At 39.9% G+C, this 26,309-nt stretch overlaps 2 protein-coding genes across 2 annotated transcripts in view; one reads left to right on the forward strand and one right to left on the reverse strand.

The window, feature by feature from the left end:
- Positions 1 to 18,088, reverse strand: part of VPS35 (VPS35 retromer complex component) — a 33,648-nt gene extending 15,560 nt beyond the window's left edge. Inside the window, exons 1-7 of the mRNA XM_059904802.1 lie at positions 17,999 to 18,088; positions 9,440 to 9,538; positions 8,025 to 8,121; positions 6,785 to 6,908; positions 6,108 to 6,290; positions 4,520 to 4,733; positions 3,441 to 3,524 (exon numbers count right to left, since the gene is read on the reverse strand). Of these exons, the coding sequence (XP_059760785.1) occupies positions 3,441 to 3,524; positions 4,520 to 4,733; positions 6,108 to 6,290; positions 6,785 to 6,908; positions 8,025 to 8,121; positions 9,440 to 9,538; positions 17,999 to 18,001 (804 nt within the window). The 5' untranslated portion in view covers positions 18,002 to 18,088. The remainder of the gene's footprint in view (positions 1 to 3,440; positions 3,525 to 4,519; positions 4,734 to 6,107; positions 6,291 to 6,784; positions 6,909 to 8,024; positions 8,122 to 9,439; positions 9,539 to 17,998) is intronic.
- A 102-nt stretch (positions 18,089 to 18,190) lies between these two features.
- Positions 18,191 to 26,126, forward strand: ORC6 (origin recognition complex subunit 6). Its single transcript, XM_059904412.1, has 7 exons — positions 18,191 to 18,616; positions 20,469 to 20,598; positions 21,846 to 22,009; positions 22,224 to 22,313; positions 23,882 to 23,994; positions 24,442 to 24,510; positions 25,574 to 26,126. Exons 1-7 carry the CDS (start codon positions 18,552 to 18,554, stop codon positions 25,699 to 25,701), a joined length of 759 nt encoding a protein of 252 aa, XP_059760395.1. The 5' UTR covers positions 18,191 to 18,551; the 3' UTR covers positions 25,702 to 26,126.
- The last annotated feature ends 183 nt before the right edge of the window (positions 26,127 to 26,309 follow it).

Here is a 26,309-nt window from a genome sequence, read left to right on the forward strand (position 1 = left end):
TTGTGATTGGTCTGTTCACAATTTCTATTTCTTCCTGGTTCAGTCTTGGAAGGTTATAACTTTCTAAGAATTTGTTCATTTCTTCCAGGTTGTCTATTTTATTGGCATAGAGTTGCTTGTAGTAGTCTCTTACGATGCTTTGTATTTCTGTGGTGTCCATTGTTAACATCTCCTTTTCACTTCTAATTCTATTGATTTGAGTCCTCTCCCTCTTTTTCTTGATGAGCCTGGCTAAAGGTTTACCAATTTTGTTTATCTTCTCAAAGAACCAGCTTTTAGTTTTATTGATCTTTGCTATTGTTTTGTTTCTATTTCATTTATTTCTGCTCTGATCTTTATGATTTCTTTCCTTCTACTAACTTTGGGTTTTGTTTGTTCTTCTTTTTCTAGTTGCTTTAGGTGTAAGGTTAGATTGTTTATTTGAGAATTTTCTTGTTTCTTGAGGTGGGCTTGAATTGCTATAAAATTCCCTCTTAGAACTCCTTTTGCTGTGTCCCATAGGTTTTGGATCATTGTGTTTTCATTGTCAGTTGTTTCTAGGTATTTTTAAATCTCTTCTTTGATTTCTTCAGTGATCTCTTGGTTATTTAGCAGTGCACTGTTTAGCCTCCATGTGTTTGTGTGTTTTATAGTTTTTTTTTTTCCTGTAACTGATTTATAATCTCATAGCGCTGTGGTCAGTAAAGATGCTTGATACAATTTCAGTTTTCTTAAATTTTCCAAGGCTTGATTTTTGACCCAAGATGTGATCTATTCTGAAGAATGTTCTGTGTGCACTTGAGAAAAAAGTGTATTCTTCCACTTTTGGGTAGAATGTCCTATAAAAATCAATTAAGTCTATCTGGTCTATTGTGTCATTTAAAGCTTGTGTTTATTATTTATTTTCTGTCTGGATGATCTCTCTATTGGTGTAAGTGGGCTGTTAAAGTCCACCAGTATTACTGTGTTACTGTTGATTTCCCCTTTTATCACTGTTAGCATTTGCCTTATGTATCGAGGTGTTCCTATGTTGGATGCATATATATTTTTAATTGTTATGTTTTCTTCTTGGATTGATCCTTTGATCAATAATGTAGTGTCCTTCCTTATCTCTTGTAACAGTCTTTATTTTAAAGTCTACTTTATCTGATATGAGTATTGCTACTCCAGCTTTCTTTTGATTTCCATTTGCATGGAATATCTTTTTCCATCCCCTCCTTTCAGTCTGTATGTGTCCCTAGGTCTGAAGTGGGTTTTTCTTAGACAGCATATATAAGGGTCTTGTTTTTGTATACATTCAGCCAGTCTGTGTCTTTTGGTTGGAGCATTTAATCCATTCACATTTAAGGTAATTATTGATATGTATGCTCCTATAACCATTTTCTTAATTGTTTTGGGTTTGTTTTTGTAGGTTCTTTTCTACTCTTGTGTTTCCCACTTAGAGAAGTTTCTTTAGCATTTGTTGTAGAGCTGGTTTGGTGGTGCTGAGTTCTCTTAGCTTTTGCTTGTTTGTAAAGCTTTTGATTTCTCCGTTGAATCTGAATGAGATCCTTGCTGGGTAGAGTATTATTTGTTGTAGGTTCTTCCCTTTCATCACTTTAAATATATCATGCCACTCCCTTCTGGCTTGCAGAGTTTCTGCTGAGAAATCAGCTGTTAACTTTATGGGAGTTCCCTTGTATGTTGTCATTTTGCCCTTGTTGCTTTTAATAATTTTTCTTTGTCTTTAATCTTTGTCAATTTGATTACTATGAGTCTCAGCATGTTTCTCCTTGGGTTTATCTTGCCTGGGACTCTGTGCTTCCTGGACTTGGGTGGCTATTTTCTTTCCCATGTTAGGGAAGCTTTCGACTATAATCTCTTCAAATATTTTCTTGGGTCCTTTCTTTCTCTCTTCTCCTTCTGGGACCCTTATAATGCGAATGTTTGTGCGTTTAATGTTGTCCCAGAGGTCTCTTAGGCTGTCTTCATTTCTTTTCATTCTTTTTTCTTTATTCTGTTTCGCCGCAGTGATTTCTACCATTCTGTCTTCCAGGTCACTTACCCGTTCTTCTCTGCCTCAGTTATTCTGCTATTGATTTCTTCTAGTGTATTTTTCATTTCAGTTATTGTACTGTTCATCTGTTTGTTCTTTAATTCTTCTTTGTTAAACATTTCTTGCATCTTCTCAATCTTTGCCTCCATTCTTTTTCCGAGGTCCTGGATCACCTTCACTATCATTATTCTGAATTCTTTTTCTGGAAGGTTGCTTATCTCCACTTCATTTAGTTGTTTTTCTGGGGTTTTATCTTGTTCCTTCATCTGGGACATAGTCCTCTGCCTTTTCATTTTGTCTATCTTTCTGTGATTGTGGTTTTCATTCGGCAGGCTGCAAGCCTGTAGTTCTTGCTTCTGCTGTCTGCCCTCTGGTGGATGAGCCTATCTAAGAGGCTTGTGCAAGTTTCCTGCTGGGAGGAACTGGTGGTGGGTAGAGCTGGGTGTTGCTCTGGTAGGCAGAGCTCAGGAAAAGTTTAATCCGCTTGTCTGCTGATGGGTGAGGCTGAGTTCCCTCCCTGTTGGTTGTTTTGCCTGAGGCGATCCAACACTGGAGCCTACAAGACTCTGGTGGGGCTAATGGCGGACTCTGGGAGGACTCACGCCAAGGAGTACTTCCCAGAACTTCTGCTGCCAGTTTCCTTGTCCCCGCAGTGAGCCACAGTTGCCCCCTGCCTCTGTAGGAGACCCTCCAACACTATCAGGTAGGTCTGGTTCAGTCTCCTGTGGTGTCACTGCTCCTTCTCCCTTGGTCCTGGTGCACACACTACTTTGTGTGTGCCCTCCAAGAGTAGAGTCTCTGTTCCCCCCGTTCCTGTCAAAGTCCTGCAATCAAACCCCACTGGCCTTCAAAGTCTGATTCTCTGGGGATTTCTCCTCACTTTGCCGGACCCCCAGGTTGGGAAGCCTGAGGTGGGGCTCAGAACCTTCACTCCAGTGGGTGGACTTTTGTGGTATAATTGTTCTCCAGTTTGTGAGTCACCCATCCAGTGGTTACAGGATTGATTTTATCTTGATTGTGCCCCTCCTACTGTCTCATTGCAGTAGGAGTCTCTGGATGTGGGGTATGTTTTTTGGTGAGTTCCAGTGGCTTCCTGTCAATGATCGTTCAGCAGTGAGTTGTGATTCTGGTGCTCTCGCAAAAGAGAGTGAGCGCAAGTCCTTCTACTCCACCATCTTGAACCAATTCCAAAGTACACCTACAATTAAACTAAAACTAACGATACCTAGAAAACTTGGAGGTTAGTCTTTCCTACATTTTGGGGAGAAAAACACATCAATACAAAGACCACATTGTTACATTAATAGGAGAAAGGGATTTATTCAGGAAAGCTTAATTTCTCTTCAATCAAGATTTTTTTCCAAAACAATGAAAATTAATGAAATATAAAATGAGTTCTTTAATACCCTGAAATGTTCTCACCTACCTGAATAATACACTCCATGAGATATTCTTGAGCCAAAGCATCCCTGCAATTCACAACTTGCTCCAATATGCCAGTTAAAACAATCTGAAAAGAGAAAAAAAAATTTTTAGGAGTTAAAAAATTATTTTCAAAATCCTAAGTCACTCCTCTAATAATACATTTGAACTATTAGTTTAAAAATCATATTTTGGATGTTTCTGACCTATACTTCATTTCTAGACTAAACTTTGAAATTTTACAGAAGAATTTTTAAATAAAAAATTCTGGGTTTCTATTTCATAAAAGCCAAAGTCCATGTCATCAGTTTTTTTTCTTTTATGGTTTGTCCATTTTGTGTCCTAGGAAAGCTTCATGTAATTCAAGGTTACAAAGATTTCCTTCATGTTTTCTTCTAAAAGTTTCATAGTTGCAAATTTCACACTTATGACTTTGATCAATTTTTTTTAGTTTCTCTACATAATATGAGAATGGGTTGCAGTTCAGAGGCTTTGTTTGCATACAGATGTCCAATTGTTGCAGAATCACTTGTTGAAAAGGTTGCCTTTGCACCCTTATCAACAATAGCTGATTATATACATGTGGGTCTATTCTGGATCATCTCTTCTAGGGGTCAGCACATCTAGTTTAATGCCCATTTTTGTAAATTGTTTCCACATTGTATTTCCCTGCTTTTGCACTACATTGGCAGAATTTAGTAGCTGCAAACTATATGGCTTGCAAAACCAAAATATATGTACTAGCTGGTCCTCTACAGAAAAGGTTTGCTAATTCCTGATTTATTCTCCACTGATGTATGTGTTTATCCCTTTCACCAATACCACATTATCTTATTGTAGCTTTAGAGTAAATCTATAAAACAAACTAAATCTCAATTTAAAGAAAATTGGTATCTTGATAACACTGAGTCTTCCAATCCACAAGCACTGACTCAAAATATATCTTTTAGTTTATTTAAGTCTTCTTTGATTGTCAATGGTTTTCAGTGTAATATTATTTTTAAAAATATTTCAATTTTAAAAATCAGACTTCAACTTACATCTCACGACATAAGAAAAGATGAGCGGTAAAAAGATATAAACCTGTTTGTAACGTTCCACATTTACACCTTCCAACTGACTGAGGCGCACCAAATTTGTTCCCACTAAAATTCTTAGTTCTTGTCTTTCTCGTTCTCTTTTTTCTCTATCTCGGCTATGTCCCTGATGCTGCATTCGAACCCAGAGCTTGTTCATTTCTGCAAAGTTGAGTAGTACAAAATCCATGGAATCACTGATATCACCAGTTGTTTCTTCACTGCAAAGAAATGGAAAAATCTTTATATACAGTATTTAAATTATAGGAAAAATTACTACTATTCCTCTTCTTTGTGTATTTCCTTCTTATCTCTTTAATACACCAAATGCTTTATGAAAGACACTTTCAGCCTCACTGGCTTAGTGCTCAATTTCAAGGGAACACACTCAAGAGAAAAAAATATCAGGGAGAGGACATAGTTCAAGTGTAAAGGGACAAAACGCTTCCTCCCCTACTCCCTTTCCTGGGCCAACTAAACTTGTTCTTGGAATTGTATTCCATTAATTCAAAAGGCCTAAAAAGTTGACACTTACAAGTGTCACTGTTATCTCATCATTTTATTGTTGAATATTTTATGTTTTCAATTGGAGTATAAGCTTTGTAAGCTCTGCAAGGGAAGATACCAAGTATTTCCTCCTTATTTTTACATCTCCTAAGATGGGGAACTTAGTAGTTTTCAAAATTTTTTGCTGATCACCTAATTAAATGCTCAAAACTGAGTCAAATCATAATAAAGCAAATAACCTCACCATCTGCTCTACACCATTAAATTTTTATCTTTTCTATACCATTTAAACTTTTTGTCTTCTGCATTGGTTACATTTTTATTAAAGTTTTTCTTTTGAAAAGGAAAGGATACAGATATACTAAAACCCACTAAGATATACACATTAGCAATAAATGAATAAATAAACTTTAGAAAAAGGGAATTAAGTTCCTCAATCAAGGGAATGTGTCTCATGAATAGTTCACCCAGCTGGATGAGACCACAGCAGGCTGACCATTTGCCCTTTTTGTGGGATAAAAGCACAATGGACTCAGATGCTGGAATACTGGTCACATAAGAGATAGGGCTCTCTCTGAATGGCTTTTTGTTTTCTGTTTTGGAGTTAATATCTAATTTATGGGCACAGATAATTAAAATCACTAATACTCTGGGGTAACTAGAAGTTGACAAATTATAAAAACTGACAGACATTCAAGAAACAATATGAAAACTGGCTAGCTCATAGAAAAAGTTAAGCATATTTCATTATTTTATCACAAATACCATTTTCAAAATGTAACTCATTTAAAAAGTCACATTTTCAAAGAATATCTGATGGAATGGAAAAATGCTCTCAATTATGTTACATGAAAAAAGCAGGTACTAATAATCCACACATAATTTTTATAACAGTACATTTTGTATCATACCATATATACTGAGGAGTTCTGTGTCTCAAAGGAAATCTATACACAAAATGCTACCAGTGGCTGACTCTGGGCAGGAGAATTATTGATAATTATTTTTTTCTATATACTTTTCTATACTTTTTGTATGTTTTACAACAAAAAAATACTACAATTAAATCAAGAAAGAAAAGCACTTACTCTGTTGGCTCTCCTTCATCAGGTAAGATGTTTCTGGTACACTGAAGTAGATAATTTCGAAGAAATAGACCTCTCAAGGGGTGCTGCACACCTCGGCACATTTCTACTAGGTCTTTCAAAATATCTTTCCTGGACTGAGGAAATGACTTGACATATACAACTCCAACTGTGATCAACAGATAACTAGAAGAATTATGAGGCAACATTAGATTAGAAATATAAAATACTCAAGTCAAGAATTTGATAATATTCAAACATAGCATATACAAACGTTAAAAAAACAAGACAGGGAGCAGGTTTTCTCCTGCATAATGAAGAAAATATCATTTGATTTAAAATATAACTGTTAGTACTGACACCCCTCCATTTTTATATATATATCATCCCCTTTAAACATATTAGGTCTCTTATAATTGTTATTATATCAATTTTTCTAGTAGCAAGAAATTACACAAAATATGTCCATTTTTTCTATTTCTAAAGTTCCTCAATAATCTATAAAAAGTAAAACTAATTATACTCTAAAACCTTTAAAAAATCACTATCTAAATGTTAACCTCTATTCATTAAGAAATTAAATAACCTTAAACTTGGTTTAAAAAAGCTGCTGATTTTAAAGGATAGAACATAAAGTGGGAAATGCAGATATAAAAGCCCTCAGAGTCTTAATAACTTACAGCCTTGGGATAATGTTTCCAGCATACTGTACAAGTTCATAGAGATCTGCCACTTTTCTTCCTTTAGCAAACTCATCTGTCAGGTAAACTTCCAAGTAGTGCAGTTCATCAGAAATAGCCATATCTTTTAATTATCATTAAGGATTCAAAGCTAAGTCAACCTAAGCAATATTCTGCAACTTGTTGGAGTCATTAAATTATTGGGCAAATTTCTTTTTTTTTTTTTTTGGATATTGCCATTTCTTTATTTTATTTATTTTTTATTTTTTGGCCACACCACGCAGCTTGTGGGATCTTAGTTCCCCAACCAGGGACTGAACCTGGGCCATGGCAGTGAAAACCTAGAATCCTAATCACTAGGCCACCAGGGAACTACCATATTGGGCAGATTTCTTAAATGTTACTCATGTATGAGAGTATTTTTAAATTAAGTAAAGACAGAATTTCTTCTGGGCTTTCCCTACTTTAAAATGAGGGTTTTAAAAGATGTCTGGTAAAGCAAGGCAACAAAAATAAGATTGCTTGTCAGACTACTAAAGGATTTTGAAATGGCAAATCACTGATTTCCTTTCCATTTCGGAGTCCTGCATGACAAAATCTTAGCATTAAAGAACCAACTGCCTAGGGACTTCTCTGGTGGCGCAGTAGTTAAGAATCCGCCTGCCAATGCAGGGGACACAGGTTCGAGCCCTGGTCTGGGAAGATCCCACATGCCGCGAAGGAACTAAGCCCGTGCGCCACAACTACTGAGCCTATGCCCTAGAGCCCACAAACCACCACTACTGAGCCAGCGTGCTACAACTACTGAAGCCCACAAGCCTAGAGCCCGTGCTCCGAAACAAGAGAAGCCACTGCAATGAGAAGCCTGCGCACCACAACGAAGAGTAGCCGCCGCTTGCCGCAAATAGAGAAAGTCCGCGCACAGCAACAAAGACCCAGCATAGCCCAAAACAAATTAAAAAAAAAAAAAAAAAGAACCAATTGTCTAATACTTTCAATAACCTTCATGGGAGTCTGAAAATTGAGATGTAACAACAACCCACTTGAAATTTAAGCATAGAAAAAGGGTTTCTGATACTAAGTTTTTCTTTTTCTCACTGAGCACATTTGCATGGAGAAGGAGTACTATTTGGTTAAGACAATAACACAACTTCAGAAAAACTTAAGGAACAAACAAAATATGGCCTTATCAAGAAAAAAGTATGATCAAAATATTCATTCTTCAACATTCAAAAGATACAAAGTTCATAGTAGCTCTTTGGTGATAACATAGAAGTCCGGAGTTCACCAAGCATATTAGAAGCATGTTTCAGAGCATCCATAAGCTTGTTTTTGTCCTACAGAAATACCAAGAGAATTGGTGAGAATGCTTAATTTAAATAAACATTTAACTTGGTTATATAAACTCTTTCACCAAGGATCTGTTACACAGTTTTATAAGTATACAGCACCTAAATTATTTCAATCACATAAAAATCAAGTTTAGTTTCACCTTGCCTTCTCTTTACTGAAAAGAATAAGATACATAATTCCTCACCAGGGCTGCAAAGCTTAGCAAATCTAATTTATCTAGGCCCACAAGCTTCCTGGCAATAACTCGTCTTTACAACCCCTAGCAACTCTGAAACTGTAACTCCACCAATTCATATTTTACCTGCAATCAAGAAAACTGGCATATGGATCCTTTTGAAGCAAGATACTATTCTGACAATGGTTTGGTCATAGGTTAAATACTCTTCAGAGATGTCTGGAATAACTACTCCTTTAAGTATGCTCTCCTCCTCACAATGTCCATGTGTCCCACTTAACACATAAATGCAGACAATTCCTTTAGATACAGGAAACACTATTCATACACAGAAAGAGACAGAAGCAAGCAATAGCAAGCTCCATGCTCACCCATTTTCTTCATTCCAAGAGTTTTGTTTTTACAAATTGGTTTGCGAGAAAAGCAATACAATAGATACAATTGGTTAAAAGAGCATATTACTAAGCTTTAGAAACTCTAAGACACTTTACAAAGGCAAGATATTATTATCATCATCAACACAGCAACTTACAACTTGAAGTACCAGCCTATTTGGTTCCATTTCTTAAATTTTAATCCAGAGAATTTATAGTTTCTATACAGATAATCTCCTATCCTTTCAGAATATGAAAATATATAAATAGGTCTAATTTTTAAGGTAGTTCCTGCAAAAAATGTACCTATTCAGGACAGAAATAAAAGCCTTCAAGATAGGGGGCAAAAGCTGAATAATTCAAATTGAAAGCATTTAAATCCATTTGTTCAACCAATATTTATTAAGCAACGATTATATGTCAAGTACTCCTCAGTTCTGAGGTACAGTACTAATGAGGCTAGTAATTCAGGTGAGATAGGGTATGGTGATAATATAGTGATGTGTAAATAGGAGTCAGGGTCTCTCATCCTCATGGAGCTTACATTCTGGTAGGGAAGACAGACAATTTCAAAACATAAATATAATGGTAAGTAAATATTTCAACAGGGCAATCTGTTGAAACTGCTCCAAGCAGTGCTTGAGGGAAGTGGGACTGAAGATTAGATTTAGCAGAAGCAGTAGTGCTATACAACTTTAGAGAACACTGCATATGTGTTCTCAGGAATACACAGACTGCAATTGTCCTTCTTACCAGGCATCTCTTCATCTGGAATGACTGGACCTTCACAGCCTGTATGGCTTCATCCAAGAGCTTTTCCTGCTCATCCTGAGGTGACTGCTGTGTTGTAGGCTGAAAAATTTTTTTAAAAACCTCCCATTAATGTCTCATCAGTACTCTCTTCTAGTAAATCTGTTCTTTCTATAGTTCCCACCATACTTTATATTTCCAAGGCTTTCATATAAGACTCATTCCAGTTCTATATCTCAAACTAATTTATCAATTTTTGACAACTGAACAGAGAGCTGCGCCAACACTGAAGTTAACAGCATAAGATTGCTGAAGGAGAAAAGTAATATGTACAGAGAATTTCTTCTTCTCAGAAACTGACTCAACATTCTTGTAGCAGGTTGGCTTCAAAGAAATATAAGGTGGTAGTTTATGGCTGCCTATGTTCTGCTAATACACTCTGAATTCAACTGGAACATAACCAATCTGTGGTGATAAGTATAGTCTAACCCAAATCTCTAAAAGCCTCTCAACCGCATCTTAGTCTATTCTTAGGCAGACCAAGGAACTAGTTTATGAGAACACTTATCCCCTTAGGCAATATATAACGAGGGACTAAACAGCTTAGAAATAAAATAGCTAAAATTATTGTCAGTGACCTGTAGTAGAACCATAAAGAGTACTCTCCTCAAGAACCTACTTTATCATTTCAAATATAGAGATCTACAGTTATAATGGACGAAATACATCTATATAGTCTTCTCTTTGCCATCAGAAAAATCTGCTTGCAAGATGAATTAGATCCACCTGTCAAGCAGTGTTAACCACTCCATCCCTTATGTTGTATAAACACTGTGTTTACACCTCTACTACAGCAGGTATCACATTATAATTATAAATCATGGCCATTTTTACATCCTTGGGACCCAACACATTGCCTGACACATAATGGATGCTTCATAAATGTTCACTGTATGAATGAATAAGCTGGTTTTAGATTATGTTTTTAATTAAAAATGACTAAAGAATCAACAGATGAGTGGATAAACAAATTGTGTTATACACATATAAGGAATATTACTCAATCATAAGGAGTGAAGTATTGATACATGCTACGTGAACTAACCTAGAAAACATTATGCTAAGTGAAAGAAACCAGACACAGAAGACCACATATTGTATGACTCCACTGATATGAAATACAGGCATACCTCAGAGATATTGCACATCCAGTTCCAGACCACAGCAATAAAGCAAATATTGCAATAAAGTGAGTCACACAAACCTTTTGGTTTCACATCATGTACAAAAGTTATGTTTACACTGTACTGTAGTCTATTAAGTGTGCAATAGCATTATGTCTAAGTAAACAATGTATATACCTTAATTTAAAAATAACTTATTGCTAAAAACTGCTACCCATCATCTGAGCCTTCAGTCATTCTCTTTATGCTGGTGGAGGGTCTTACATTGATGTTGATGCTGCTGACTGATCAGGGTGAAGGTTGGGGTGGTCGTGGCAACTTCTCAAAATAAGACAACAATGAAGTCTGCCTACATCGACTGGCTCTTCCTTTCATGAACGATTTCTCGGTAGCATGTGATGCTGTTTGATACCATTTTACCCATAGTAGAACTTCTTTCAAAATTGGAGTTAGTTCTCTCAAACCCTGCCCTGCTTTATCAACTAAGTTTACGTAATATTCTAAATCCTTTACTGTCATTTCAACAACCTTCACAGTATCTTCGCCAGGAGTAGATTCCATCTCCAGAAACCACTTTCTTTATTCATCCATAAGAAGCAACTCCTCATCTGTTAGTTTGATCATGAGATTACAGCAATTCATTCATATCTTCAGGCTCTACTTCTAATTCTAGTTCTCTTGCTATTTCCACCACATCTTCAGTTGCTTCCTCCACTGAAGTCTTAAACCAATCAAGGTCATCCATGAGGATTAGAATCAACTTCCTCCAAACTCCTGTGTATGTTGATATTTTGACCTCTTCCTATGAATCACAAATATTCTTAACAGCTTTACTTTATCCAGATCCATCAAAGCAATCACTAACTATGGCAGCTATAGCCTTATGAAATATATTTCTTAAATAACAAGACTTGAAATTCAAAATAACTCCTTGATCTGTCGGCTACAGAATGGATGTTGTGTTAGCTGGAGTGCAAACAGTATTAATCTCACTGTACATCTCCATCAGAGCTCTTGGGTGACCAGGTGCATTGTCAATGAGCATTAATATTTGGAAGGAATCCTTTTTTTCTGAGCACTAGGTCTCAACAGTGAGCTTAAAACATTAAGTAAATTATGTTGTAAACTGATGTGCTGTCATCCAAGCTTTGTTTTCCCATTTATGGGCACAGGCCCATAATTCACAAGGACCCTAGGATTTTAGGAATGGTTAATGAGTATCAGCTTCAACTTAAAGCCATCAGCTGCATTAGCCCCTAACAAGAGGGTCAGCCTGTTCTTGAAGCCAGACGTTGACTTCTCCTCTCTAGCTGTGAGAGTTTTGTCTACATTGAAAATCTGTTGTTTAGTGTAGCCACCATCATTGTCTTATCTAGACCTTCTGGATAACTTATTACAGCTTCTACATCACCATTTGCAGCTTCACCTTGCATTTTTATGGTATAGAAATGGCTTCTTTCCATAAACCTCATGAACCAACCTCTGCTAGCTTCAAACTTTTCTTCTGCAGCTTCCTTAACCTCTCTCAGCCTTCAAAGAACTGAAGAGGGGCTTCCCTGGTGGCGCAGCGGTTGAGAATCTGCCTGCCAATGCAGCGGACACGGGTTCGAGCCCTGGTCTGGGAAGATCCCACATGCCGCGGAGCAACTAGACCCGTGAGCCACAACTACTGAGACTGCGCGTCTGGAGCCTGTGCTCCGCAACAAGAGAGGCCGCGATAGTGAGAGGCCCGCGCACCGCGATGAAGAGTGGCCCCCGCTTGCCGCAATTAGAGAAAGCCCTCGCACAGAAACGAAGACCCAACAACAGCCATAAATAAATAAATAAAATTAAAAATAAAAAAAAATTAAAAAAAAAAAAAGAACTGAAGAGAGGGCCTTGCTATGGATTAGGCTTTGGCTTAAGGAAATGTGGTGGCTGGTCTGATCATCTATCCAGACCACTAAAACTTTCTGCATATCAACCATAAGGCTGTTGTGCCTTCTTATCATTCATGTGTTCACTGGAGTGGAACTTTTAATTTCCTTCAAGAACTTTTCCTTTCCATTCCCAGCTTGGCTAACTGGTGCAAGAGGCTGAGCTTTGGAGATGCCTTCCTCACCAAGCTTAATCATTTCTAGCTTTTGATTTACAGTGAGAACGTGCAACCCTTCCTTTCACTTGAACACTTAGAGGCCATTGTAGGGCTATTAATTGGCCTAATTTCAATATTGTTGTATCTCAGGGAATAGGGAGGCTCAAGGAGAGGGAGCGTAACGGGGAACAGCCGATCAGGGGGGCAGTCAGAATACACACATTTATCAATTAAGTTTGCCCACTTATATAGGCACAGTTCGTGTCACCCCACAACAATTACAGTTGTAATATCAAAGATCACTAATCACCAGAACAAATATAATAATGAAAAAGTTTGAAATATTGCATGAATTACCAAAATGTGACACAAAGACATGAAGTAAGCAAATGCTGTTGGAAAAATGGTGCCAAAAGACTTTCTAGCTGCAGGGTTGCCACAAACCTTCAATTTGTTAAAAAAAAAAAAAAATGCAGTAAAGCAAAAGCACAATAAAACGAAGTAAGCTTGCATCCAGAATAGGTAAATCATCCATAGAAACAAAAAGCAGACTGGTGGTTACCAGGAGGGAGAGTGGATGAGTAACTGCTTAATGAGTACAGGGTTTCCTTTTCGGGAGATAAAAATGTTTTGAAACTAGACAGAGATGGTAGTCATACCACATTGTTAATGTACAAAATGTCACTGAATTGTTCGCTTTAAAATGGTCAATTTTATGTGAATTCTACCTTAATAAAAAAGAAAAATGACTAGAGATAGAATGCCTCTTACACAATGAACTAGGAAGCTGGAAGGCAAACACTTACTTATAAACACGAAAGTTAAATCTGGTCTGCTCCATTATCAAAGACAATCAAAATAACACTTAATTTCGAGATTAACAAAAAGCACATAAAACCCACTTCTGAACTAGAATCATTTATAAAGATAGAATACTTTCTTGATCTAATTTTGGAAAGAGAAAAAAATTAATTGAATAATAAGCAATGCCAAGCATCTCTCTATCTTTTCCTGTGGCAAACTCTAGTAAACTGAGTTTCCCTATGACCATACTTCTTCATAAGCATAAATAAATTTCAAAGAAAAAGTTATGTATCTTTTAAACTGAACACTAATTTATACAACAGAACTATTAGTGTAAAATGTTGGCAAGGAGAACATGAGCATTTAAGGATTCTGACTTAATGAAATTCACTGTTCATCACGGTCTAGCCATCTGAAAACTTCAGGGAGACCAAGCTATGGTTTGGGTTTTTTGGCTCTTAACTCTGGATGCAATAGATTTAACAATTATTAGAATCAATGGATTTCACTAGGTTCAGATGGCCAACTTAGAGATAAGTAGTGATATATCAGGAAATTTTTATAATTTTTAGTGTGGTAAAACACACATAACATAAAATTTGCCATTTTAACCATTTTTAAGTGTGCGGTTCGGTAGCATTAAGCACATTTACATCGTTTTACATCCATTGCCACCATCTATCTCCAGAACTTTTTCACCTTTCCAAAAGGAAATTCTGTGCCCATTAAACAGTAACTCCCCATCCCCCGACCTGCACTCCAAGCAACCACCACTTTACTTTTTTTTCTCTAGGAGTTTGACTTCTCTCTAGGAGTCTGACCTCATATAAGTGGAATCATACAATATTTGCCCTTCTGTGTCCAGCTTATTTCACTTGGCATAATATCTTCAAGGCTCATCCATGCTGTAGCATACGTCAAAATTTCCTTTTTAAGGCTAAATAATACTTCATCATGTGTATATACCATTCTGTTTATCCATTCGTCTGTTGATAGATATTTGGGTTGCTTCTACCTTTTGGCTGTTGTGTATAATTATATAGCAAATAAAACTGTGGTTATAAAGAGATTACAAGCAATTCAAAAATATTTGTATAGAAATGACCAGATTCAGTAATCTGTAAACAAATTGGCAAAATTTTTCTATTTTGTATCAATGGGGTTTAAAATAAATAGAAACATATATATACACAATGTAGAAAATTACAGACTTATCAATAGGCTACAAATGAAGAGATAAAGCTATATTAATGTATTTTTACACATTACTTGTAAGACAGTGTAGTTATTATACAAACGGCTATTCTATTCTACTTATTTATTTATTTGGCTGCATTGGGTCTTCATTGCTGTGCGCGGGCTTTCTCTAGTTGTGACGAGCAGGGGCTACTCTTCGTTGCAGTGCGCGGGCTTCTCATTGCGGTGGCTTCTCTTGTTGCAGAGCACGGGCTCTAGGTGCACAGGTTTCAGTAGTTGTGGCACGTGGGCTCAGTAGTTGTGGCACACGGGCTTAGTTGCTCTGCAGCATGTGGGATCTTCCCAGACCAGGGCTTGAACCCGTGTCCCCTGCACTGGCAGGCAGATTCTTCACCACTGCACCACCAGGGAAGTCCCCAAATGGCTATTCTAAAGGAGCATCTAGATGCCCTTCCTGGGAAGTGTCACATTGAGAGTAGTGCCAGGTATAATGTGAACACGCTCTCATTAAACACAAGCCAGGTACAATGATTCCTCACTCATGAAAGTGGTTCTCCGTTTACAAATGACTCTGTACATAGCAGCTACATGCATCAGAGAAAAATGGAAACAGTACAGAGTCAAGATCAAATTAATTTTTGTGATCAGGACCATTTTAGCTTGAGACTCAAGCCGAACAGCCCTCCCAAGTCTACAGTTAAAAGGTGCAGAGAGGTGGCGCAGTGGCTGAGAATCCGCCTGCCAATGCAGGGGACACGGGTTCGAGCCCTGGTCCGGGAAGATCCCACATGCCGTGGAGCCACTAAGCCCATGTGCCACAACTACTGAAGCCCGCGCGCCTACAGCCCATGCTCTGCAACAAGAGAAGCCACCATAACGAGAAGCCCGTGCACCACAACAAAGGATAGCCCCCGCTTGCTGCAACTAGAAAAAGCCCGCGTGCAGCAATGAAGACCCAACGCAGCCAAAAATAAATAAATAAATTTATTTTTTTTTAAAAAGGTGCAGAGAAAACAAAGGTCACTACCAACATATCACTTATAAAACTATTCTCCATTCAAACAATGTGCTTTCGCTTCCTCTTATAGCAAACAAGGTTAATAAGAGTACTTACATCACCATTATGAGTAATAAGTGACACAGATAAAGCCTGAAAAGTGCTTAGCACTTAGTAATAAGCACTTCACATAAGTGTTACCATTATTATTATATCCCTCTTAGAAACCAGCAATTATCTCCAACGATCCTAGAAACTTATTTGTCAATCTCTCCACTCACGCTACAGATGTAATCTAACAACGCGATGCAAAGCAACTGTAAAATGAAAATAACTAGTCTCACAAAGATACAGAATTTCATTATGTTAATGAAAGTACTATTTTAAAAATGATGGTAAGGCACAAAATAGCAATTGAAGTAGGGAGAACTAAGGATGATGAAGGGATGGGAACGTCCCAACATGTATTTTAATACCAAAGTGTCTCCACCTTAATTTACCAATAAATTTCCCCAGGAATCCTATGATGGCACACACCATGAGCATTCACTTCTCCCAGCTTTATCTACTAGCAATACGCTTCCTTCTCCACCTGGGGAATTTCTGCTCACCTTCCTCAGAATCTCAGTTAACATGTTACTTCCTGTAGTCTTTCCTAAGCTCCCCAGGCAGAACTGTCTCTCCCTCCAGGGCCCCACAACACTGAGTTGACAGTGCTAGCTAGCAAAGCGATCCTCAGACTGTATTCCATTAAGTTCCACAAGCACGTCTTCCCTGATAGACCCTTAAGTTCTTTGAAAGCAAGGACTATGTTCCCAGTGCCCAGCAAACTCCATGACATAGAAGGCACACAAGATGCATGATGAACTGAATTGGATCCTAGAATTTTAGGATTGGGAAGGGCCAAAGAGGCAACATTTGTTTTCAGATGCAAAAAGGAGACTCAAAGAAGACTGAGTGACTTGCCCAAGTCACAGAGACAGTGGCTGTGACAAGCCTGCTACTCAAGTTTTCTTTCCCGATAAAATTCATGAGGACAGGACTGTGTGTCTGGCTCACTGCTCCAAACTGGTTCATCAAGCACAGAATCTGGATGTATAGTAGATCCTCAAGTAACTGCTTTGATTACAAAACACTATAAATGTCAACCCATAAATGCTGAGAAACAGAGAAATCCTAGTTTAATTTTTGCACCGTTCTTATATCAATTCCCAACTAAAAATTCTGAGAAATAAGCAAAATCACCTTGTATGGCATCATATTATACGAAAGTAATATATGTCAAACATTCTGCTTTCTGGCATTAACACATTTAAAGCGACCCCTGTTTCCAGGCTTACAGGTTTTCAGAAGCCTGTCTACGTAAAGTGAATAGTGAGATAAAACTGACATACTGTACACCAACATCCAAAAACATTATTCATACAGTGCAGACTATGTCAAACGCTAATAAAATGCAAGTGACAACTTGCCTTTGTGGAAATTAGACACAAGGATTCACATTTTGAGGAAGTTCAAGTTCACCAGCCAACAGCCACACCACGATTTGCTGCCAGCACGGAGAGGCGCTAAGGAGTTATGCCTACTTCCAGGAAGTAAAACACTTGGATTTCATCAATGGGGAGGTCAGTAAGAGAGCCAGGACGCCCAACGAACAAGTGTTAAAGGAAACAAGCAGTCTCCTTTCCGTCTCTCAGAATTAGTAGATATCAGAGAGCATGAGTCCTTCCGGGAAATTCACGTAAGCGATTCCCTAGAATTCTGACACACACTGCAATCGAAGGGGGCTATGAGGCCGAAGAAGGCCCGGGCACCATTAAGGCCCCTCTGGAAGGTATTTCTTGCACAAGGAAGGGACAAGAAAGCACTACCAGGCACAAAGGTGGAACCGCCAGCAAGGCAGCAGCCTCTGGGCGGATCCCAACGCCACCTCTGAGCCTCAGGCCCTCCGCACGCACCCGTTCCAGCCAGACGCCCAGACCCGGCACTCGGGATCCCATCAAGGCGGGCGGTGGCCAACTCCACTCAGAGGGGCCGCAGGCCCTGACGGACCCCCAGAGCTAATGAGCGGAGACACCTCCTCAAAGGGTAACGGCCGCGGCCAAGCACCCCCGCCCATCCGAGCCCGGATCGCCCCGCCTGCGGCCTTCCCCGGCCTGTCGCCCACCCCGCAGGCCAAGCCGGGCTGGTATTAGCCCCGACCCGGCTGCGGGGCCCCGACTCCTCCTGCAAGGCTCCAAGGCGGTGGGAGTGAGCAGGGGCTGGGAGAAGGGTCGACACGGGGCCCGCGGCCCCTCAGCACTCACCATGGCGACTCCCCTAAGCCTGCAGCAAGCAGAACCCACCCCTCGCGGAGCCTCCCGCCGTCAGGTGACTCTGCGGCCCCTCCAAGCCCCGCCCCCTCTAGCTCCGCCTTCGGACCCTGTAGGCAGCTCCTCGATTGGCCCCCCAAGTCTCGCGTATTTATTGGTCCTTGTCACTTCACGCTGGACTGAGGAACCTAGGCGCTAGCCAATCTCTCCACTGTGTGTGGCGGGACAGTGCGGAGTAGGGGGAAATCTCTTGGCGGCAGGAAGGAGACAGCAGGAGCCTAAGGAGCATTTGAGTCTGCCTAGAAGGGAGGAATACAAGGAGTGGGAGCTGCCGGCGCACATTCACTTTCTGCCTTGGCGCGTGTACTTGCAGCGCGCACGCTCAGAAGGAAGACCAGGATTGGTTTACGGGGCAGTCGCAACTTCTTGTCCCAACCAATCCAGGTGCAGCGGGGGGGTGGGTCCCGGCCCTCACTGGCGGGCGCGACGTCCGCGCGCGGGTTTCGTCGCGTTGCAGCTGTTTGCGGGTGTAGTCTTTGTCCGCGCCATGGAGCCTGGCGTGATCCGGCGTTTAGCCCCACGCCTGGGCATCGCCGAGCCGGAGGTGCTGAGGTGAGTACGGTCGGGCGCACCCCAGCGGCCCTGCGCCCTCAGAAGGGATTTAGGCCCTACCTCAAGAAAAACCTCCCGACAGTGGGCTTAGTGAGCAGGCCGGAGGGGCGAGTGTAGACGCCCTTGGGAACAGCTAGCACTGTGGGATGCACGGTGGTGGGAAAGGGAGAGAGGCGGAGAGCTTGCGTCGTTTCCCTGAAACTTATTGACTGCGTTTACGGCGGAGGCAGGCAGACGGGGTAGAGACCTCATGGAGGGCAGTGTCTATGGTGGCAACGACTACGCAGGAAACGGAATGGGGCGGTGTGCGGAGCCGCTGGGGATGGGGCGGAGCGCAGCCTGGCTGCAGCCTTTAATTAAAAAAAAAACTTGCGAGAAAGCCTCGCAGGGGGCGTGCAGTTGGCGCTGAGACCGGATTTATAGAAGGTGCCAGCCACGGGAAGATGTGCGAAGAGGGCCCAAGCAGGGACAGCAACCTGTGCAAAAGCCCGGAGATGGGAAGGACTTTTGCATGATCCAGGATTAGAAATAAAGTATTGGGGCTTCCCTGGTGGCGCAGTGGTGAAGAATCCGCCTGCCAATGCAGGCGACACAGGTCGAGCCCTGGTCCGGGAAGATCCCACATGCCGCGGAGCAGCTAAGCCTGTGCACCGCAATTACTGAGCCTGTGCTCTAGAGCCCGTGAGCCACAACTACAGAGCCCGCGTGCCACAACTACTGAAGCCCGTGTGCCTAGAGCCTGTGCTCCGCAACAAAGAGAAGCCACCGCAATGAGAAGCCCTCGCACAGCAAAGAGTAGCCCCAGCTCGTCGCAACTAGAGAAAGCCCGCACGCAGCAACGAAGACCCAACACAGCCGATAAATAAATAAAAGTAAAAACAAAAAAAAAAAAGAAAGAAAGTATTGTAGTTAAACTGGGAGGGCAGGGCTAGCTTGGGTGCCTGGACTGTCAGTTAGGTGAGGGAAGGGAAGGAAAGGAACACCTCCTGGACTCGTAATCATTTAGAACAGTGGTTCTCAAAGTGTGGTGCCTGGACCAGCAGTATCAGTATCTTCTTGGAACCTGGTAGAAATGCACATTTTGGGGCCCCGCTCTAGGCCTACTGATCAGAAACTCGGGCTGGGACCAGCAATCTTTTCACAAGCCCCAAGGTGACTGTCATGTACACTAAAGTTTGAGAACCACAGATTTATTTTTATTTATGTATGTACGTATGTACGTATGGCTGCGTTGGGTCTTCGTTGCTGTGCGCAGGCTTTCTCTAGTTTCAGCGACCGGGGGCTACTCTTAGTTGCGGTGCGCGGGCTTCTCATTGCAGTGGCTTCTCTTGTTGCAGAGCACGGCCTCTCGGCGCGTGGGCTCTAGACCGCAGGCTCAGTAGCTGTGACGCAGGGGCTTAGTTGCTCCACGGCATGTGGGATCTTCCTGGACCAGATATCGGACCCGTGTCCCCTGCATTGGCAGGCGGATTCTTAACCACTGCGCCACCAGGGAAGTCCCGAGAACCACAGATTTAGAGGAAGGAGGAACTGTCGTCTCACTTGCCTGCCTGTGTCACAGTTCATGCTTGTTCCGGTAATGGAAGGCTGAAAGAAGGGTTGGCCTTTTTGGGAGGATTTCAGGAATTTACTTTTGCTTGAAAGTACTTGAGCACAGTGATGTCTGGAGTCAGAGGGTTTGTTCTGTTTTGTAGAACCCTGTCCTCCCCCAAAAGATGTGAGTTTCATTCCCAGCCCCAGATAAACTTGCATAGGAGTTAGGGTCGGAGTGAAGTCCGCCAGGCTGAATTCATTGTTTACCAAAGTATTGGGCAAACTTCTGGAAAAGAGTTTTAGTGAATGTGTTGCTCAGGAAAGCAGAGGAGTACTTGCGACTGTCCCAGGTGAAGTGCAGTGGCCTGTCTGCACGAACCACAGAAACCAGCAATGCAGTCATGTGCCTGGACCTTGCAGCTTCCTGCATGAAGTGCCCCTTGGACAGGGTAAGTAGGTCCCGCTGAATGTCTGAATAATCCAGTGCCACACTGAAGTTTAATCATGTTTTCATCTCTGGTTGGACTAGCCCCCATCAAAACTCCGTGTTTTAGAATTTTCCTGGCTATTCTCGCATGTTATTCTAGATGAACTTTAGAACCATTTTGTAGAGTTTGAGAAAAAATATTTTTTGCAACATTCTCTTTATTCTTTACTACCTAGTTTTCCTGAGCGCACCTCTTTCTTTACACAAGGCTGTCTTCCACACTGCCTCTAGCATCATTCTCCTAAATCACATACTTTAAAACCCATGTATTATTTTTCTTCCAATGTCACAGTGGTTGAGAGCCAAGCTATGGCAAGACTCACATGTTGAGACCAAATCCCAACACCACTGGTTACTAACTCTGTGAGTCTCTAGTTTCCTCATCCATCAAATGGGGGTAAAGATATCCATTTCACTGGATAATTGTAAGGAGGAAACAATGTACTATATGTAACACTCTTAACACAGTGCCTGTCACATAATGGTACACTGATAAAAATGGTGGCATTAAAAACACCATTGGCTCCCCATGGGCTGGCTCTCCATTACCATCAAACTCTCCAGCCCTTCTTGAACCCTACTAACCTCAAGCTACACTATTCGCTTAACACACCATGCACCTTAATGACTGACTTTGTAAATGCAATGCTTTTTTTTTTTTAACCTGGAATGCTTTTCTAGCAAGCTCCTGTTTGTCTTAAAATGACCCTGCCTTGCTGTTACATCCTTTATTAAGCTTTCCTTTCCCAAGCAGAGTTGGTATCCCTCAGTTGTTGATCCTCCTGTTTCTCTCCCAGTTTCCCTCTTATCTCCCTTTCACACACACTCACCCTCCCCACCTCACTCCCACTACTTCCCTCCTTTGTTTTTCCAATGAATTGCACATTGGCACCTTTGTTAAAGCAAATAACCATATATGACATCTCCTATGTTTTTTAATTCACAGCTTGGCTGTGGTAACACTATGTTGTATATTAAATTATCTGCACACATGCATGACTGCCTTTCTATAGTATGAGTTTCTTGCCAGCGGTACTTAACTTGCCTGAAATGATTACTGATTTTTGACTAAACGAAGCTAAACTTTTAGGTAGAGTGACTTGCCACAGAATTAATTAATCTTGAAAAGTTGACTTATTAAACAAGTGTTAAAGGCACTAATATACAGCACTTACAATTTTTATGATTCATCTGTTTTTCCTTTCAAAGGCTTATTTAATTAAACTTTCTGGTTTGAACAAGAAGATGTATCAGAGTTGTCTTAAATCTTTTGAGTGTTTACTGGGCCTGAACTCGAATCTTGGAATAAGAGACCTAGCTGTACAGTTTAGCTGTACAGAAGCAGTGAACATGGCTTCAAAGATACTGCAAAGGTATGAGACATATAATTGAAAATCGATACTGATACATAAAGCAGAAGTATCCAATGTCCTGGTAATTTTCCGTCTTAAAAAATAACTAATATGATGAAGTGACAGAATGCATATCTTATACATTTAAATAGTTTGTAAGTTCTGATTTGTATTTTCAGTTTCTTTGAAATAATATTTTCTAACAAATAACTCTGCAAACACTGCTTTCACTTAGCTATGAGTCCAGTCTTCCACAAACACAGCAAGTGGATCTTGACTTATCCAGGCCGCTTTTCACCACTGCTGCACTACTTTCAGCATGCAAGTAAGTGTTCCTTTTAACATTCAGAAAAGTCTATAATTTATAAATAAATTTCTCGTTGCCAAAGAATACTTCTAATTTAGTTGATTTCAACTCAGAGCATATTTTCCTAAATAACCTTAATAGTGGCCAAGTGACCCGATTCTCAGTTTACCCCACAGTGGACCTGACAGCTAGGAACTAGTGTTGCCCGAAGTCCACTTGCCAAGTGGCAGCCGGATGTATGTATATGTATGCTAAGTCATGAGATCTATCATTAAAACGGTGCTTAGTTGTGATTTTCCAGTCACATTTTTTTTAAGTACTGATTGCAACTCTTTTTCAAGTAATTTATAAAACTTTTCAATGATAAATTCTTAATTTGAATCTTCGGGGTTATCTATGTGTATACTGAAATTTTACCCTGGAAATATTAGTAATTGTTATCTTTGTCTAAAGTTGTCTTGTTTTATCTTGCTGGAAAACTCCTTAGAAAACAAATTGTAGCTGGTGCTTGAAGAATAGGTTTCTTACTATTTAACCACTAATTTTGGTGTGTTTGGCTCCATTAGCTACTATTAGTGAATAGAAATCGTCCCTTTATTTCAACAGAGGTATATGTATGTGTGGAGGGAGTATGGCTGTTATGGTAGAAAACAGTATTGGCAACCTCACTTTTGAAAGCACATTTCACTGAACAAAGAAAGGTTTGAATGGATCCATTATTTTTTTTTTTTTAAAGGCAAGTAGCTGAGTCATTGACCGTTTTTTTTTTTTTAATTTTTTTTTTTAATTTTTATTTATTTATTTATTTATTTATGGCTGTGTTGGGTCTTCGTTTCTGCCCGAGGGCTTTCTCTAGTTGCGGAAAGTGAGGGCCACTCTTCATCGCAGTGTGCGGGCCTCTCATTATCGCGGCCTCTCTTGTTGCGGAGCACAGGCTCCAGACGTGCAGGCTCAGTAATTGTGGCTCACAGGCCCAGTAGCTCCGCGGCATGTGGGATCCTCCCAGACCAGGGCTCGAACCCGTGTCCCCTGCATTGGCAGGCAGATTCTCAACCACTGCGCCACCAGGGAAGCCCCGATTTGTTATTTTAAATAAGAAGTTTGGTTTGTATTTTTCATTAGTGGTGGTTGTGAAGTGTTATTAGGGAGGGGGTTTTTGGAGGGGAGGGTGGTTTATATTCTTGTAGTCATATAAATATGAACATCATAAGTGTTTAAAATGAGTTAAACACTTTTAAATGCTGTAATTGTCATTTAGCAAGTTAGTTAACATCTGAGATGTATAAGAAAGAGTTCTATAAAGCATGAAGTACTATAGCAAATGTCTTTTATGTGCTCCATTTGTTACGTAACAGACCCCGTGTGCATTTTAACTCTCGCAGTACAATAAATAACTAAATAAATAGCTTTAAAAGGTAAGTTTGCATGGTTTTAGCTAATGATGTATGTTTGAAATAAAGGGAAAATTAAACAGCTGGGGGCTCTTCATAAAGCCTGAGTGGAAAGGAAATAAGTTGATAACTGGTTGGCCAAAGAAGATAACAATACTGATCTTAAGAACAGCAATTTATCAAATTCTTTTCTAGGATTCTAAAGCTAAAGGTGGACAAAAATAAAATGGCAGCCACATCCGGTGTAAAAAAAGCCATGTTTGATCGACTCTGTAAACAGTTAGAGAAGATTGGGCAGCAGATTGACAGTGAGTATTCATTCCATGTTGCAAGAATGTGTCATTTGAAAATGTAAACCTGCTGGTAAAAGTTAGGTATTTTCAAACTTGCAAACTAGCTGCTTTCTGAATTATATATTCTTGTCTATCTGTAGACAAGATCGGTTTTTACTGAGAAAATTACTGTTCTTTTCTATTTTTCAAATAAAATAGCTTAATAACTAAAAAACAAAAACAAAAAAAAACAACCCTGTGATTCTGTAAATTCATGCCTAGAAAATAGATTCTCTGTTCTGAAGTCTGACAGGAAAAGCCAAAGAAAAGAGAAGGGCAAGATCATTTGCCTTCTCCTTATCCTAGTATTTGGTCAATCAAGGTATCTGGTTTTTATTTGTGATCCAAAATATGCTCCAAAACTAAAATTGAAAATAGGAGAAAAATTAACTGTGATAATACTTTTTTTTTCCCCCCCTAAAGGAGAGCCTGGAGATTCAGCTACTCCACCACGGAAGAAAAAGAAGACAGTGGTTGAACCTTCAGCAAAGGGTAAAGCATTATTAGCAAAGGGTGAAGCATTATTAACACCGGATAAACATTGAAATTAGTACAATGGGATTAGTATACAGTGGGTTTAACGCAATGAACAGCCCTTTGCTGCTTTAGCAGCTTGCCTTGACAAGAGTCAGATTTTATATTTGCAGCAACGTGGATGGATCTAGAGATTATCATACTAAGTGAAATAAGTCAGAAAGAGAAAGGCAAATACCATATGATATCACTTGTATGTGGAATCTAAAATACGACACAAATGAACTTATCTACGAAACAGAAACAGTCTCGCAGACATAGAGAACAGACTTGTGGTTGCCAAGGAGGAGGGTTCGATTGGGAGTTTGGGACTATCAGACACAAACTATTATATATACGAAGGATAAACAACAGGGTCCTACTGTATAGCACAGGGAACTATATTCGGTATCCTGTGATAAACCATAATGGAAAAGAATATGAAAAAGAATATATATATATGTATAACTGAATCACTTTGCTGTACACCAGAAACTAACACAACATTGTAAATCAACTATACTTCAATTAAAAAAAAAAAAAGTCAGATTTTAACTAAATCCTGGAAGTTAATCATTTGATAAGACCAGTTTTCCAAGCAGTAGTTTACAGAAGTATCATGTAATTAAGAATACGTCTGAAGGCAAACTGCTTAGGTTCAAATCCTGCTTTACCACCGAGTGGCTATGTGATTTTAGGAAAGTGACAATTTCTGTGAGCCTCAATTTCCTAATCTATAAAATGTGATTAATATTAGCACCCATTTCACATAATTGTGGTGAGGGTTGAAGGAGATAATACAATTAAAAGTGCTGGATTCAGGGCTTGATAAATGTTAGCTATCATCAAGATGTCTTGGAATGCTTGGAGTGAAAGGGAGAGTGAAAAACTGATGTGTTAACTTCTGTTTCCACTTCTCATTTTGGTATCTTATTCCCAATTACCCTAAGATAGATGTTTTAAAGTAAACAAGCTTACTTCTTTCTTACTCATTTGTAAACATAAGGATTTTGAAACATTAAAAATTTTTTTTCTCTCATAGAAATAGAGAATGTAGTAGAGATCCCACATAAACCGCAAAAAGATGACGATCTGACACAGGATTATGAACAGTGGAAAAGGAAAATTTTGGAAAACGCTGCCAAAGCACAGAAGGCTACAACAGAGTGATTTCAGCTTCTAGACTACCTGTACTGCAAACCAGCAGTGCATCTGCCACCTCAAGGAAGATGTGAGGGCTTTGGAAATTTGTTTGAACTTTTATAACAAGGATCCTATCCTTAATAGCAAAGAAACCAGCATTGGGGCTGAGCAGGGTGGCTCTCACATGGGCAGCAAATCCGTTAGGTTAGCCACAGCGCCTGGTTGGCTCAGCCTTGGCTCCCCACAGGTCTGCACTCCTACAAAATGTCATTGAAGCTATTTTGCTTTCTTGTTTTGTTTTAAGCAAAAGACAGTCTCCTGTCCTATCCAGAATATGAAATTCAAGCTGAATGGAGTCTAAAGATTTTACTTAAGTTTTTGTGTTAATCTCTTGGTTTGACTGAATCAATATATAGTACAACCTAAGTTAATAAATATTATTTTTATATGCATTCAAGGTGCAGTTGTTATCAGTTTGGGAGAATCTGTGGTATGCCAAAAGCCGTCTACTCTAGCAGGAAAAAAGCCCATACTGCTCCCCAGAGCACAAACTCTTGAATCAGACTTTCTGGGTTTAAAACACTGCTCAGCCATTTACCACCTGTGAAACCTTGAGCAAATTAATTATCTTCTTT

Source organism: Balaenoptera ricei, chromosome 19 (assembly GCF_028023285.1).
Source record: "Balaenoptera ricei isolate mBalRic1 chromosome 19, mBalRic1.hap2, whole genome shotgun sequence".
Lineage (NCBI taxonomy): Eukaryota > Metazoa > Chordata > Mammalia > Artiodactyla > Balaenopteridae > Balaenoptera > Balaenoptera ricei.